The 18,085-nt window shown below is 43.3% G+C and overlaps 1 protein-coding gene across 1 annotated transcript in view; it reads left to right on the forward strand.

Annotated features, from left to right (window-relative positions):
• C2H10orf90 (chromosome 2 C10orf90 homolog) overlaps nucleotides 1–18,085 on the forward strand; it is a 228,774-nt gene that overhangs the window by 142,609 nt on the left and 68,080 nt on the right. The window contains exons 4-5 of the mRNA XM_032892398.1: nucleotides 955–1,046; nucleotides 9,128–10,244. Coding sequence (XP_032748289.1) covers nucleotides 966–1,046; nucleotides 9,128–10,244 — 1,198 coding nt within the window. The 5' untranslated portion in view covers nucleotides 955–965. The remainder of the gene's footprint in view (nucleotides 1–954; nucleotides 1,047–9,127; nucleotides 10,245–18,085) is intronic.

Raw genomic sequence — 18,085 nt, forward strand, 5'->3', positions numbered from 1 at the left:
TCTAGGACCAGAGGTTAAAAACACTCTGTGGTAGTGTTTTTAAAAATTGCATTCTGTAGAGTGTAGTCATAGGGAGACAAAGTTTTGCCCCTGGTTTGAAGAGTCTAGGACTCTGGCTATGTTTGCAGACTCCTCTAACCAGGTCCAACCATATCTGATTCACATTTCTGTAGGAATCCTGGCAATATTACTGTAAGAGATTTTGGGGTTGCTGTCTATGGGTCTGCAGCTAAGTTTGTCTCAGTCCCACCTCAGGACCCAGATCAACTTTAATATGCTCCTTGCTTTCATTGAGAGAAAGATGCCTTTCCCAAAAGCAGCTTTGCTTGGATTGTAGGAATCAGATGCTGTGGTAAGCATCGATTCATCAGGAAGCTTAAGACAAGAGAAGCTTCTCCTGTCCGTGTTTCTATCCTCATCCACATTTGGGCCCGACCACAGCCTTAGATGTCTTTCCGTTCTTACACCCAAAGTACCTTCACGCTCTCAAAAACAGCCAGTGCCTCGGTGCCTACTGTTCCTGTAGTTGTGGTGGCATTGAGAACTGGTTGAAAGTCAGGCTTGTATTCATGCTGTGATTACAGAGGTGCTGAGAGAAGTAGAATGTGGCTTTCTTTCTCTCTGAGCCTAAACCTGGGACAATGGAAACATGATTAAGGCCATATCTGGTCAACCACTTCTAGAATGTAAAAGATAGAAACAGCTGTATGGGGAAAGGAATCTACTGTATTGAGTAACAGACTCAAAAATTAATGAGATCCAAGAGCAGGAGTGACTGGAACAAAGAAAGAGGGACACAGGTTTTGTCATGGCTTGGAATATACCAGAATTGCTGTTGGCTGGTATCTCACGTGGATGGGGGAGCATTAAATTTTATATTAAATTGAGGTTAGCATTCATTCTTCTTTCTCCTTCGGTATACTAAAAGTAGCCATGTCATCTCCTTTTGTCTAGGATCTCTGCACATGCGCTATAGTACAAATGATCAAATCGCCCTTAAAAACCTCCAGTCTGGTGTTACAGAGAGGAAACTGGACTTCTCCAAGGTAACACACATTTGTGCCTTCTAGTCAGCCGAAGGTGCTAGACTGTAAAACCCAATTGTTGTGGTTTGTTTTCTTTAGTGAAATGATGAATTAATGAACCAGAAAAATCCAGCCACAAGTGATTACGGATTTTATAGGACAGTATAGAGTCTATATGTGCATTTTAAAGTAACTCTTCGATAATCACCGACAATTTGTAAGTTTCAGAGGAAAGTATGATGGTCTACGTCAATTTTAAAGAGAGGGGAAATTAGAATATCATGCCATGTGTCATTGTGACGGTCAGAAGGAAATGCTTTGAAATATAACAGGTTGTTTTAAATGGGAAAAACGTGTCAGTAGTGTGAAATAGACGCAAAAAATTAGAAGTCAAATTTGTATAATGAAACGATTCAGACTAGAGGTTAAAGAACTCTGCACAGGGTGGTTAGCATTGCTAGATTATACCCCCTAGGTTCTGTCTAACTGACTCATTTCGATTATTCTGTTAGCCCAGAATAATCAGGGAGTCCTGATATTTAACTCTGTGTAAACGCCCAAATGAAGCTTTGATGCAGAGCCTTGCATCACACACATGCAAATATTAAAGCACTTAAGCTGCCAGGCCCCAGAGCTCTTGTTTCCTCCTTTATTCTGGAGGACTGACCCAGAAGAGCTTACCTACTGTGTCTTATTAACATCTTATAATAGGTTTAAATGATAAACATGTCTTTTTTTCTCTCTCTCAAAAATGTATAGCTTTGATTTAACTCTCCATTTAGTAAAGATCTACAGCTCATCCAAGGAGGGGTTCCTAATACCAGTCTCCCAAGGTAAAGGTTGCTATTCCAGTTTGGCTTCTATTGCTTTGACACAATCATCTTGGGAAGGAAAGGGTTGATTTGACTTAAAGGTTAAATTCACCATCAAGAGAAGCCAGGACAGGAGCTCAATGTGGGAACTTATAGGCAAGAACTGAATCAGAATCCATGGATGAATGTTACTTACTGGCTTGCTCTCTGTTTTATTCAGTTAACTTTCTTATACAGTCCAGGCCTACCTGCATAAGGATTGGCACTGCTCATAGTGGGCTGGGCCCTCCCACATCAATCAAGAAAGATATATCCATAAGCCAATGTGATGGCATTTTCTCAATTGAGATTCCCACTTCTCAGAGGAGTCTAGCTTGTGTCACTTTGCCAAAAAACTAACCAGTGAAGGTGCTATTCTGGACCCTGAGATGTGAGATGTAGTCATTGGCATTCAAAGACTGTTCTAGAGGGGCATACTGTGACAAGAGTTTAACATGCATTGGTGTACTTGATTTGTTTCCTGGGAGCAGAGTAGGAAGGGGGTGTGGCATAAGCAGGAGGAACTGTGGTCACTGGGAATGGAGGCTGGAGGAGGGCTGGGGAAGGAAGAGTAGAGTTCCGGAATGATGGGAGTGCTGCTGAAATGAATTGTTACGTTCAAAAGAAAGATTTTTAGGGCAAGAGATACAGCATAATCTTAGAATATTTGCACAGCACACATGTGGCCCTGGGTTCCATTACCAGCATCGTAGAAAGGAGGAAAATGTTCGAGTGGACCATAGTGCCCTTCTGTTCTTCACATGGAGCTAGAAATTTCCAGCATTGTCCTATCGATGTTAATACTAAATAGTCTGGTCATTAATAATGATACTGAACTTTGGGATCATGCGGTCAAATTCCCCCCAACACACACACACACACACACACACACACACATACAGAGTGAGGGTGAGAACAAGAGAACACACATACACGGGGTGGGGGGAGGAGGGAGGGGGAGGGAGGGAGGAGGGGAGGGAGGAGAGAGAACCTGAGCACAGTCACTTTCTGTGGCTGAGTCAACTCTTGCAAATCATACCTTCTCAACATCTGTTCTGGAATTGCCTGGATCCATTTAATCTAATCCATGGTGTGACTTTTAGCCTTTCCTCCTGACCGGGAGCTTTGAAAACTTGTCCTGTATGTGTTATGAGGTCACTGCCAAGAGTTGAAGCATTCCACCAGATTCCTCACCTGGATTAGTAGTGCCCTAATATTCAGCCTCTCTCATCACTTCCCTCCCAAAATACATCAGGGCTGTGCCTCTTCTGCCAAGTGATTGTTTAAGAGTAAAACATGGGGCATGCTCACTTCTTCTAAATATATATATATAAGTTTTCCCGATACTAAAATTAATGAGAATATCATATTGAAATTTAGGAAACCGGAGGCTGGGAGCTGACTCAATCAGTGAAGTATAGACTTCGTAAACACAGGGACTTGAGTTTTAGATCCCTAGCATCCGCACAAAAGCCAAGCACAGTGGTGTACAGCTGTAACCCCAGCATCAGGGGAATGGAGCAAAAGAAATTTATTGTCTAGCCGCTTTGCCTAGATTGCTGAGTTCCATGTTCAGTTCAGAAGTAGTCTCAACTCGAGAGCAACAGAGGACACCTGCTGTCAACCTGTATGTGTGTGTGTGTGTGTGTGTGTGTGTGTGTGTGTGTTGGCGCATCTGTACACAAACAAATGGGCATACAAAAGAAAGAAACTTGGGAAAATACAGAAATACATAAAAACATTGATTTTTTTTCCTTTATTGACTATCCTTTCTTTATTTCCCCTGTGTTTAAAAAGTGTGCATTAACAATGCACATCAGCTTTCACGGCTTTCTTCTTTCATGGACTGTTCCAATGTGAGCAAATCCTGCGTCATTTCAGAGATTTATAATTTTTATTTTTAAACTCTGCAGATTATAAGAGGCAATTGCACACAGTGCGATTTACTAACCGCCTTCCCCCTATTTAAAAGCATTGATTCTTGCTGGTTTCCAGTGGCTGTGAGGAGGAGGGAGTGGGGACTTTTTATTTAATGGGAGCAGAATTTTAGTTTTATGAGATGAGTTCTGGAAATGGATGCTGAGGGCTGCATGGCATCAGAGAACACACTTGACACAGGAAGTGTACACTCAGAGTGGGTGAGATGGCAACTCTTATCTGTTAACCACAATAAAAACACAGGGGAAAGGTCGATTCTAGCCAGGTTTTCACTGCTGGGTTGCACGCCTGAGCCCTCAGGTCATCAGTGACTGTGCAGAAAGACAATGGCTTTGAGATAAGGAGCAATCAAGGCTCACATTTCCCATGTGTTGAAGCCTCGTGTCCCCGCATTTCCCATGTGTTGAAGCCCCGGGTCCCCGTTGCTTCTCTGCAGAAGTAAATGCAGGTCTGAATTGCTCCTGTATCCAGGGCACGGCAGCATGAGGTTGATAGATTACTCAGCAATGATGCTTCTAGGTCTGCTCTGTGGAAGTGAGCAGGTATGCAGTGGGCAGAGGGTGTCTGTGAGGAGACAGATTTCAATCTGGAAAGTACAGTCATAGGTTGCAGAGTTATACTGGCAAAGGAAAGAATTGTCTTACCCAGGAGGGGAAAATACATATTTCAGAGACAGATCATGCTGCGTGCTTCTTCCTTTGCAGATATAAATTGCTGCAGGAAGAAAGCCATTTTCACCTCAGTGGCTCAGGGTGGGATTGCTCTGAGGATCTGACACTTACCTGCCTCTTGTTTCAACTTAGGAAATGATGCCCTTCTTAGTCATATGCCTTACGGCATAAGCGCAAAGCAAATGCTGTCAGTAAGAAGCATGAAACTATGAAAACAGTTACCAGCTCTACAGAAGCATTCTGGAAATGCTTAAAATAAATCAATATCTTAAAACATTTAACAGAAACCAACAGCAGCATCCATGTACAAGGGATTGAAAAGTATTTTCTTGGAAGACACACAGGGGATGCCAAAGCCAGACTCAAACCCAGCCCAGTTCTCACTCATCTTGAGCATGGATCACTTTCAAAACTGGTGGTTTTCTATATCCTTTCAAATCAGGTCTTACATCTTTTAACTTTACTTTACATGAAAGAATGAAAGAAATCTCTGTTCAAAGCCACCTTTAGATAACCTTTAGTTAAAAGGCAGAGGCGGGTGTCACCCTAAAGTAGTTTGATTTGAGACAAACTGTGCTTTTATAATTTGTCTCCTCTTCTTAGTGTGGTGTGGTGTGGTGTGTGTGTGTGTGTGTGTGTGTGTGTGTGTGTGTGTGTGTGTGTGTGTGTGTGTCTGTGTGTAGCTGTATTCACCTGTGCATATAGAGGCCAGAGGTTGACCTCAGTGTCTTTGTTGATCGGTTTCAACCTCATTTTTGGAGATAAGGCCATCTCGATCCTGCCTTATAGGCACATGCTGTCATGTCCTGCTTTTTATGTGGGTGCTGCGGATCTAAATTCAAGTTCCTATGCTTGTGCAGAAGCACTTCACCAGCCAAGCCATCTCCCCAGCCCTGGGTTGTATATTATGTTTGATTATCTATTTGTCTCAGTGAGAAAAACTAGATTTGATAAATAAAACTTGCCTTCCAGGAGTATTGGAATATATGTTAAAGGGTGAAAAGTCCTTTGTTTCCTTTTTAATTTCTCTAAGTTATTTTGGGGATCTTTTGTCAACCCTCAGTCTAACGATTGTTCTGATCATTTGGATATTGTCCCCAGGCAGTGAATTCCAGCAGACCACAAGGGTTTATAATACTCAATATGCACCTGGCATGTAGATAAATGTCCAATAAATATTTGTCATCTGACTCACTAAGCATATGGCTTGCCTATAGCTGTAATGTTATAGACAACACCAAAAAATAGTTATAGGCAAGTTCACTGAGATGCTTCTGCTGCTTTGATCACATTGATCATCTACAAATCTCTGCTGAGTTACGGGAAGTGTAATTTATACAGATGCTTATAATTATTAGTGTTTATTGTTGACTCAACAAAATCTAGAATCACCTGGGAGATGGGACTTAGGGAAAATCTGGGAGGGCGGGCTTCTCTGAAGTTAACTGATGTGGGACTTCTCTTACACGTAGCACCATTCACTGGTGAGACCTGGGGTCGTGTGTGTGTGTGTGTGTGTGTGTGTGTGTGTGTGTGTGTGTGTGTGTGGACACAGTGTGATGAGCTTCTTTTAGCTGCTGCTGCTCTTTCCTTCCATGATGAACTATACCTTGAACTGTGAGCTAAATACACCCACCTACACTTCCTTCCTTCCCTCCTTCCCCTCTCCTTCCCATCCTTCCCCTCTCCTTCCTATCCTTCCCTCCCTCCTCTATCCCTTCCTTCCTTCCTTCTTTCTTTCCTTCCTGTTACTTTTGTCAGGGTATTTTATCACGGAAGCAGAAAGGAAACTAAAACAAGGCTCACTTCGAGAGACACCGTCACACTGGCACCTCCCTTTGTTCTTCATACCTTGCTGGTGAAGAGAATCAGTTTTTCCTGGGCATGGTTCTGACCAGCATGGATTCAGCCAGGAACGGTGTCACCCTGAATAACAAGAGCTTGAGAAAGAAGTTCATATTCACACATCTCATTGTCACCCTCTCTTCTTCCTTTTGATGGAATCAAGAATCACAGGCACACTTTCCAGGCCTCAGGTAGTGAAGTGGCAGCTGACTCTTTATCCAGGCTCCCCGGGGCCTCTAGGACCTATTGGGATGATGCCCAAGGCCTGTGCCCCCAAGGAAGCCCTCAGCAAATATGTTTCTGAGCTCTGCCTGGAGGAACCAGACAGTCACTGCCAGTATCAGGGTCTTTTCTGTATGAGCTCTAAGCAGAACTGACAGCTCTTTACTCCTAGCTATACAGTCATGCTGATTCCAAGAACCAGACTCTTACACGATCCTGAGCCCAAGATTGGGAACTCTTTGACATTGGCAATACCAGTACCATGAAGGGGGTGCCTTTTAACAGACTCAATTTCAATCTTTTTCTTGGATTATAGCCATGCAAATCAAAGATTCTCTGAGGTCTGGGGCCTCTAAAGAACCATGACTCAGGATGTTTCATGTCCTAAATCAGTTCACCCTCTTTCCTCTATGTCTATGTCAAGGACAAGGGGCTGGTTACAAATACAGACTCTAGACCTCATCCCAACAGGTCCTGACTCAACTTAAGCCTGGAGATGAAGGTGTTCAGGTATCTACTCCCACTCTATGAGATTTTTAAGCATAGGTTGTCACTGGTCCAAATTTGAGGAAACACTGCTCTGCGGAGTAAGAGCAACACTGCAGGTTCCAAGTTGGGTTTTTTATTTTTTTCCTTCAAAGATCAATTGTCAAAGGAATTCCCACTGGGTATGATTACACCCATTGCGGGGTGCACAGGAACAATTATTATCGGAACTAAATTTAACGAGGATGGGAGGGACTGTGTACTGTCAAATGGGCTCCAGGTGCACTGTCATTTTCTTGTATGCAAATCGTAGCCATGGGAGTGCTACAGGGAGAAGCGTGGAGTAGGAGAGTGCCACAGAGAAGCCTGATAGAAACAGACACTATAAAAGCACTGACTTCCTCTAACCTGTCTTCAGTCCCCTAGCTTCTACTGATTTGTATAAGGTGGAGGCAGGGGCATCTGGGTCTTGCAAACTACAGGTAATTATTGTTCTGTACTGTAGCATCAGAGGTGATAGGATGACATCTCCACTTGCAGCTGGAGACTCCTCCAGGTTGACCTTGAACTTTGGAATGACCTTGAATTGGAAGAGATGCTTGAAGTGTTGTCTAAGAGTTGAAAATATTTTGCTTTTAAACACTAAGGAAGTTTGAAATGGACTCCCCATTCACCACCCTTCAAATTCTTTTGAAATTTTCGACTTCTCACATATTTTTACAAAGTAAACAAAGGCATAGAAACTGAGGTTGCATATCCATTTAATCCCAGCGTTTGGATGGCAGAGGCAGGCAGATCTCCAAGTTCAAGGCCAGGCTGCTCTACACAGAATGCTGCTTACTGGCCTGCTCCTTATGACGTGCTCAGCCTGTTTTCCAGCTGCACCCAGGAATACCTACCCAGGGATTGCGTCTCCCACAGTGGGCTGGGTTCTCCCATCCCAATCATCAACCAAGAAAGTGGGTACTACAGATGTGCCTATAGGCCAGTCTTATGGAGGCATTTACTCAATCCAGAGTCCCTTTTCCCAATCGACTCTAGCTTGTGTCATCACCGGGTCATATGCACAGTCATGTGTCCAGATAGAGGAGAACACTATTTAACTATAGAATGAATGTTAAATCTGCCATAAAGGAAATGCAAATCCTCCCCTTGTTCTCTTACATCTTGGAAAAGGCAAACCCTAATCTTTCTTTCATGGTACCTAGGCGCACTCCTTATAGGTGCTGTTTATTACGATGGCAGCAGACCAGCCGTGACTCTGTTCGTGCTCTCTAAGTCACTTCCATCAGGACCACTGGTGTATGCATGTGGGCAAAGTCCTCAATACCCTACACTCAGAATTTCAGACCTGCCAGGGGAACCTGTGTTCATAACTTTCTAGATGATTCTCAGATGTGCTGGGGTTTGAGATCTGCTCTTGATGCCCTTTGGCTTCCAAGCCTGTGGTTTTTATCATTATTTCAGAGTCTGAGCAATTTTGTACACAAGTTCCAGAGGGCTCTGACACACTAAGTACTGGGCTGTGGTCACACTAAGTGCTGGGCTGGGGTCAGCCTTCTGCAGCACTCAACACACATACAGGAAAACACAAGGATTCTCCCTTTTGTTCTTTATCCGGTTAGACTTGGTATAAAAAGAGAAAGAAGCACAGTGTCTTATTCTACACAATGGTGATTTGCCTAAGGACTTAAGAACTGCTAATTAGGAAGCATGGAATTCCTTGATCATTTTAAATGTGGGCAAATGCTCCTCACAGAGTAGCATTGAGCTACAGCTCTACTCTGTATACTGGTATATATCCATCTTGGTACATCCCATTCTGGAAAGAGAAGCCGACTGATTGGCTAGTCTCGAAAAGTGAACTTGGACATTAGATTTGTCCTAACATCCAGAACATCACTTCCTCACAAACATACCTAGGTCTCCATCCCTCCAGGATGCTCAGGTTTGGCGTCAAGAAGTGCCTTAAAGGCCTTAATGAGAAGTACAAGTGCTCCTTCTCCAGCATCCCCATGACCTGTAAGAGTTCACTACCTGTATTCCCACGAACTGCTAGAATAATTGAGACTTTTTATCTACTTTCTAGGAGACACTGGCATCACAGAACACAAGAATGATATCGCCTGTCGTCATTTCCCGGCTGATTGATGAAAAGAAATCGATGGAAAATGGAGCTGTGTTGTCACAAGCAATCACCCAGCCTCAGCTGTGTCCTCCAAAGCCAGCTTCAGCCAGGCGCAGTGGAGTGAGCAAGCACAGGCCATTTGCTTTATCTCCTGATGGATTGGGAATTTTGGCTCCATCAGATGAGCAAGGACTGGAGATAGAACCACTGTCTACAGGGGACAATCTAGGCAAAGGTCCCCGCAGTGGCTTTTCATCTATCACCATTACTGCCCGACGTGTGGGTCCTCCAGCCAACAACTTGGTATGGGACACTTTTAGGAACCCACTGTGTCCCAAGTGCGGGACCAAGGATGCTGGGTTCCAAGGCCCCCCAGTTCTGGCTAGTGGTGCCCATCTATGTCAGCACAACAGACCCTACACCTGTACAGAGTTCCCCAGCAATGGCTCTGTGGAGGGGCTGAAGGTTACTCAGGCTCACTCAAGGCTGTGTGCAAGGCAGGACTACTGGGTCACCCATGTGGATGATAATGAGGACAGTTTTTCTTCCGACAATTCACCATCAAGAAAAGTCCCACTGGTATTTAGTTCTTGTGTCCACCTCCGGGTGTCTCAACAGTGTCCCAGTGCCATTTACTATTTGGACAAGTCTCTTTCTGTCCCCCTTGAGCAACCTCAAATTGCTAGCCCCAAAATGCACAGGTCTGTCCTGTCTCTCAGCCTCCGCTGTAGTTCCCACCAGTTAACAGCAGATGGAGTAGACAGCCCAGCTAATGGAGAGCCAATCAGCAGAGCTCTATCACAGGAACTCTCTGAGGGAAAACAGGACCTCCTAGGCCCACAATGGGGCCAGCCACAAGAAGGTCACTGGAAGGAGAGCCCAGCATTGGTGCCAGTACATTTGGGGAGTGGCACATGCCCTCAGACTGGCTCCCCTCCACTGGAAAATGTCAAATTTGCAGATGTGGGAAGAAACCAGATCCCAGTACAAAAGGAGAAAGAGGACCATGCAGCATGTACCAATAGCAGCCATTCTAACCAACTCTCCATCCATATTCCCGGATGGAGTTACAGGGCTGGTGAGTAGATCCGCCTGCAGGAGGGTGCCCAATATCAGTGTCTAGCTAAGAGAGTGCTACTGAATTCCTTCTGCATAGCTCATCCCAGTAGATCATTCCCATTGAGCATTAGGTTATCTCTGTCTCAAGTCAGCAGCTCATAAGTTAGCACCAATGTCTGATTAAACAAATATTCTCAGACAAGTGTTCTCAAATAACACATTCGTAGATAATAAGAAACCTTCTCTCAAGATCCCTATCCCAACAATAGTGCCAGGTCATACAGGCAATCCATAGCAAGCAGTGGTTCCCAGAGCAGCTGGAACAGAGCATGCTCACCCCACATTCCAAAACAGGGTAAGTAGAATAAAACAACACCCACACCCATACTCTGTTTTTAACTCCTCAGGGGTCCACCGACTGAATATTGAGAGTTCTAGAATTCTGAGGTTTTTACTTTTTAATCCTATCATTGATAAGTGTGTTAGCACCAACATTTAAAAACTATATCTGAGTTGTATAATGTCTCTCTCTCTCTCTCTCTCTCTCTCTCTGCACGCGCGAGTGTGTGTGTGTGGGAGTATTGTAAGTACAGCATGTTTTCTAATGGGGAAGTTGGAATGTTCTTTACCAATCATCGGCAAAAAGAATCATGTGTCCTGGGTTGTGTCTGCAGCATCCTGGCTGGGCCTTTTTGCTATTTCTGCTATTTCAGGGCCAGACAGAATTTCCCAGGTGGGCTTCCCAGAGACCCTTTGGCTTTCAGGAGAGGAAACGAGTCTGTCTTGGAGAGAGGGAAGCAGCCCAGATTTCTCTGTCTCTGTTTCAGTTGTACTTTCTGTGAGAGTGACTGGTTTATGAGTCATGGACTTTCCACTTGGGGAAAATATTTGAAAGAAATAATAGTAAAACTGAAAAGGCAGCATATGCATAATAATTTTACAGCATGAGTTTCTTATCCATTTAGCATTTATTAATTAAATAAAAATGACTGTAAAACACTTAAAAACTATAATGCATGTGGAAGCGTTAAATGATGTAATTAATTTTAACAAGTGTAGATATATTAGATGTTCAGAGATCTTTAGCGTCAATTCAATATAGCTTTTGGATTGATTAAACTATTGAAACGCCTGCATCAACATACTCACTGCATTCAGGAAAATGCAAGCAGTCATTCTGTGTTCCAAAGATAAACGCCACTTTCGTATTTAAGGCAAGCGCTCAAGCTGAACACTTCGAACGCCTCATCCTCTTTATTGATGATGATTCCAGAAATAGAGAGGCTGCATTCTATGGCAAGCATGACTAGAGGCTCTGTTTCAAAGTATAGAATAATCACTTGGAAATTTTTAAAAGATCTCACCGAAAGCTCTTTAAAAAATAACCAGGTCCAGATCACAAACTCATCTCAGGGCAGAGTGGCTTCCCTGTGGCTTTGAAAAGAAGCTGGTTGTTCCTGGGCGGGTTAGTGGAGGTTAGTTCTGCCTCCTGTGGGGCTGACATCCCTCACAATAGTCATATATTATAGAGACTGTAAATGTGTTTAGAGCCTGACTCTAAATCACAGTACCGAATCTTATCATTTGAAGAAAGCCACAGAGGCTGGAAGAACCCTGAGCATCACTTTCCTATTTTCTAGCTCAATGAATGTGGACAGTGACACAGCCACTCCAAGCTCTTTTTCTTCACTCAGTAATTAGTGCTCTTAAATGTCTTCAAGCTTAGGTTTATTTACTATCCTCTATTAGCCCCAGATTTTTGAACAGAAGACATATCATGTGAGCCTCGACAGTTTCTATCCTAACATCCAACACGATAGAAAACATCAAGGATTGAGGAGATATGCAAACACTAAGGCCCAAAGGGAGCTGAGAGCCATGTCTTTTAGAAAGCTGTGCTCCATTAGAATAGGGGGTAATTCATTGTTTGAGACATGTGCCTCTAATGTGCATGAATGCGCACACGTGTGCACACAGATACACAGCTACCTGGTTTGCATACACTCTCACTCATGTATATCTATACTAATTTTCAATGGGTTTACATTTCTTGTTGGATAATGAGAAAGCATCTCTGTCCATGCCACCAAATTCCTCCCTGAAGTTTATAAGCATAATTGACTCTCTAATGATCACAATCTATTCTGGTATGGGGTACATCATCATCGAGGGGAGCATTTGCAAGCTCATTTGCCACCCTCACAGAGCCTGTTAGCCTTAACACAAGTACTCTCAGACCATGGCCATGCTCATTAAGAGGACCTGTGCATTTCCTGTCAGCAACTGACATTGCATCTAAGGCATTCTTGATAGCTTCCTGTGGCTACATACACTTAATGGGATTCATCCTTCTTACGGTATGAAGCTAACTCCTTTTATCTGAATCCCCTCTGGCCTCACTTTGCTGAAACCCAGCTGCCTTTGTAGGTGCTGCATGGCAAAATCCATAGATAGAGTCAAGACAATTTTAGCTATAGTCATTAGCTCATTGGATAGGAAGTTCTCTAGATGGTATTCCCAAGTAAGCTTTGAAGATAAGTACCCAGGAAGACTCCTAAGGTGGGGGGTAGATGGGATACATGTAGTCACATCATGGAAAACAGATAGGTTCTGTCCCCTGGGAGAAAACTCTGCAAACATATGGGTAGTCACTTCTCCTTTGGGAGTGAGGTTAAGAATTGATTCTCTTTTTGCCAACCTTCTTGGTCCTTGATGTTTTGTCTTTACTGAAAGGGAAACTTTCATCACTGTTGTCACCCTTGTGCTCATAGTCAGCATGAGGAGTAATCATGTTATATGTTGCTAAAATGCCCAATGCCAGGTCCTGGCTTATGTCCATTATTTTAAATCATCTAAACAATTCTGCAGGGAAAATACCAGTTCTGCCTGTCTTGTAGGCAAGACAAACAAGGCTTGAAGATAAAATGACTTACCTAAGTCTGTGTATCCATTAAGTGCTAGGGCTGTGTTTGTGGTTCCTGTTGCATCCTTGCCAGTGATAACCCTGGGAAGAATGGTCAGAGTGTTGAGGTACCCAGTCTGTCCCCCACTGTCACCATAGAAAGTGGTATTTGGAGACAGCTCAGAAGCATTTCTGGTGTGATGGCACAGTGGGCTATAAATGGATTTCTGATGATATTTGGTAAGGCTAGTTATTGATGTTAGTTAAAGCTTGGAGCTCCTTCCATAACTCATCTGGGTCTCTGTGTCACTCTGCGGGAGTTTTAATATTGATCTAAATGATTCTGACCTCTGTGCATGATTGATTCATTATTGATTCTGATATATTAACTATTGCTTAGCTTGTTTTGTTTCTATGATCCATCTCTGAATCTCTTTTCCTTCCTGAGACATCCACGTAGATACAAAGTGAGAGATGATGTTAGATGCTATTGGAGAAAAGACTAAGGAACATGATGCCCTTCTCTGTGGTAGGCCCACAGACAGCGTACATGCTCTAAAGCCTTGGTTCTTAACCTTTGGAGGATGCATACCGGATATCTTGCATATCAAATATTTATACTGCAGTTTGTAACAATAGCAAAATTACAGTTAAGAAGTAGCAACAAAATAATTTTATGGTTGGGAATCTCCACAACATAAGGAACTGTGTTAAAGGGTTGTAACATTAGGAAGGTTGAGAACCACAGCTCTAAAAGCATTAGTCTGAGTGGCTGGAAGGAATAAGCCCCCGCCAGGCCACTGCATGGATACCAAATCTTGTTATGTTTCTAGGTATGGGGTGTGCATAGTGATTTGGCTTTATTTCATGTACACATCAGGCTTACCTGATGAGAAGATGCCTCCTGAACTCAACTCTCTCATCCCAGAGGACTTATTCCTACAGGGCTCAGGAGGCATGGGAAGAAATCCTATTTTGCAAATGTATCACCCCCCCAATAATCTAGTATTAGATGAATCAATCTTTTCTTTTTCCCTTTGCATTTTTTTTCCTGCACGGCCCTCTACCTTCCTTTCCTTTTTTCTCCCCCTCTATCTCTCTCCTTTCTCATTCCTTCTCTTCTTCCCTCATCTACACTCTCTTCCCCTTCTTTTTATAGCCCTCCTCATCCCCTCTCCTCTCTCCTCCCTCCCTTCCCCTCCCCTCCCCTGTCTTCTTATAAAGGAAAGTGTGCTCATCTTTACAGGGCACATGCTTTGTATGGCATTTACTCTGTTCTGCTATTCTGGTGGGAAAGCATTGCACGGCATAGACTTATATGGCTGTTGCCAATAAAGCTTTATGTATAAAGGCAAATGGTATGGCAGACTTAGCCTGCCTATAATGTGTAACCTTTGATCTAGACCAGTATTGCATCCTGTGTTCTTGGACTAAGACTCTGAGGTTGAGATCAATGGACAGCCTATATCCTAAGGTGTGCTTGTGAGAATGATCATGGATTGAAGAAAGATGAAGAAGGGATGAGCAGATAGGGAAGGTTCTCTTGTACAGATAAAACAAAGGTCACAGCCACCTCAGCATTGGGAATGTCTCTTCAGTGTTGCTCTGAGTTGGAGGAGGCTGGGTCTTTGTATCCCAGGGAGTAGATGTGACCTTGAATGAGGAGCTTGCTGGTTAGTTCTCTAAGGCGGACGAATGAGGGATATCTCCCCAAAGAGTGCCAGGCAGTGCATGTAAGAGCTGTTCACCCTGCCACTTTCCACCTCACCTCATTCTCAGAAATAAGTTAGGAGTCTTCCTGAGTTCACCTAGGACAAGATTGCAAATGAGATATAGACTGTCATCTTCTCACGCATGGGAAGATAGCAGTGAACTATTCTTTCCTAGTTAACCTCTGCTCACTCAGGAACACATTGGGCAATTGTGAGAATGAACTTGAACTGGGGGAAGTGGTGAAGGTGTTGTTGCAGTGTTGAGACCCAGAGACATGTTTTTTTTTTTTTAACTTTTTAATACATTTTAAATGAAATATTTAAGAATATTGATAATTAAAATATAAGTGTGCCACCCATACTGGAGGCTAATCTTTTTAGAATCTTAGGTTACTTGTCAGGAAGGGCCTAATCAGTTCGGTAGGAGAGGTCAACCAGATGATCACTTAAATTCTTCTTTCATTGAGGGAGGGGTTTTCTGTCATTGTAGATGTCAGAAAAATTGTCAGAGTAATTCTCAGAATTGAATGGAGTGATTCCCAAGCAAGGGAGGTATATTCATGCCCTCTACCCCTTCCCACCATTGACTCTAGGACTGCCTCATATCTTCTGACCAAAGCCTGACATCATGCCCACTAGCCCAGAGTTCCCTTTTATTGTCAGCAACAAAGTCTGTCACTTTGTGCCAGTCACCATTGTCACTAGTGATTGGGACACCTGCTAAGCTCTAGCACCTTCTGGTATCTCCATACCAGAATTCCATCTGGACAGCCTGTTCTCATTTCTTTGCTTTATGTCAGTCCTGGTTCCAGGCACTCTGCTGCTCTCTGATTGCACAGTTCTGAAACAAAACTCGGGTGTGTAGGCTACAGTCTTTGAAAGTGACCTCTTTACTCCATAGCAGCTCTTTTCCTCTAGGCTGCGCACTCTGAAAAGGTGACAACCCTGTGAGTCACGGTCTTGACCCTGCAGAGCACCATGGGGCTTAGAGCAGATATTCAGGGTTTGGTTGTTACATGGAGGTCAAGATACTCTGATGAGCCAATAAAGCAACTGATGTGACATCAGGGCCACTCAAGTGCCCTGTGTCTTCTTCTTGTACAACCACTCCTCACACCTGGACCTAACATCCTCTAACCAAGGGAGGGGGAACCATGTAAGATTCATCACCAAGAGGTAGGTTGTCAAAACTACAGAATCCACAATTGGTTTGAAAACTGGGAAGTGAGGCTTTGCATACTGTGATTCCCCTGAGAAGCCAGTCAGAAGAGTCAAATATTATCATGGGACATCTTTTTAAATGAATGTTGAAGAAGAGGTATCATTTGATTGAGCATTGCTGCACAAAGATGTAGATGGTTTTCACAAAGATGGGAAGGTTTTAAATTTTGTTTGTTTCATTACTGATAAGTCTTAATGAGGTGGAGTCACTTGCAGGTTAATAATAGACTTCTTCATTATCTATAAGAACCCAAATTTGCCCCTTTTCATCACCCAAGTCAGCTCTAGAAATCAAGACCCACTTCTCCCCCACTTTCTTTGTTGTATGAGTCATACCCTCCATTATATGGATGGGCTATGTCTCTACAATGTCAGGGAGAAAGTCATTACTAATGCTCCATTTGTTCAGGTTTGTCAGGGATTCATAAAGAAAGATGGATTCAAGGACTGAAGACTGACCAGATAATGGCCTGCATTTTTAAATTAGAGAACTGTAGAGCAGCTGTCTAGACATGAATGAGTCATAGATAGCATGAGGACCACAAGCAGAGGGTCCATGGGCTGTCTATAGAAGACCCACTGCATTTGTCTAATTATTCACCACATTGTTCATAAGTGATTCATGTGTATCAAGCTACTCACACGAACTCACAGAGGGACTCAGTAACACTCTGTAGTTATCATTAGTCTTTGGTGTGGTCTGAGCTGTTTGCTGGGAATCAGATTAAACACAGTCCTGGGAGAGAAAGTGGGTACTGTGATGAGTTATGTAAGGAAAGGTGTTTTGGTACAGATGACCTGAAAAATGGAAAATGAAAAATGTGAGAAATAGGATCATATATTTCAGTCCTGTGTCTTAGTCAAGTTTTTCTTCCTCCCCAATAACCTCAGAGAAAAAAATCTGAGACCTTTGGATAAGATGTGACCCTCTCTGGTGTGACTCACCAACTTTGGAGAGCAGAAGACAAGGGAAGATGATAAAATAGACTCAAACCCCTTTTAAACTCTGACTTCAGAAGAGTTCGCTGTCAAATGTAGAAATGCTTCTTACACTGCTATCAAATATTTTGTTACCCAGTAAAGCACATCATGGTAGAGTCATCTGTGTTGGTAAGGACCCTACTCCACAGCTGGGACATTGTAGTGCAGTGCGAGGCTGTTTTTGGAGAATGTAGAGAATTGTTTGTTCTGATCCCGGAAGGATGTCACATCTAGGACCATCCAACACCAATCAAAAATCAAGGCCTCCAAACTAACGTTGTCTTGTTTGAGACATTTGGGGAGATGGGTTTCTCTCTTCTATGTGTCTTGATTCCTAGAGGCTATCATAGGATCTTCAAGGTTGAGGTGTCCTAGAGGGCAGGCATGTGTAGTATCGGTGTTTCTTTTTGCAATGGACACAACCCTTGTTACCACAGTTAGGATTAGACTCTTCCCCATGAAATGTCTACCTGCCTACTCCGATTGTTGTAACACATGGCCTGTGGGAATGTCTCCAGTCATAACTACAGGAGGAGCTTTATGTACTAGCCTCTAGGAGATTGTCCATGGAAACAGAAATTGAATACAAATGCTACCAAAACTAGGGTTTTTGTAACCATTTTCTCTGAGTTGTAAGATTTGCATTCATGGACCTCATTTTTGGATCTCCCGTTGACCTGGGTTTATCATTTGGTTGGCTGACTGGCTGGCTGGCTGGTTTTGGTTTTCTTGAGACAGAACCTCATTATGTATCTCTGGGAGTCCTGGAACTGGCTGTGATGCTTCTGGCCTCTGCCTCTCTAGTGTTAGGATCACAGATGTGCTACCAAACCCAGCTTCCCTATGCTCCTTGGTGTGCTCCAAAACCTTCACGAAGTGTATAACCATCAGTCATTTTATGGCATTATTCACATGGGTCCTCTGAGGAAAAGAAAACCCTCAGTACTCTCCACTTCTCAAAGCCGTGAATCTTCTGAACAACTCGGGGTTTCTCAGCTTTAGACAGTGCCACAACAAAATTTCAAAAGTTGCTAAAAATTCCCG

Source organism: Rattus rattus, chromosome 2, assembly GCF_011064425.1.
Source record: "Rattus rattus isolate New Zealand chromosome 2, Rrattus_CSIRO_v1, whole genome shotgun sequence".
Classification (NCBI taxonomy): domain Eukaryota; kingdom Metazoa; phylum Chordata; class Mammalia; order Rodentia; family Muridae; genus Rattus; species Rattus rattus.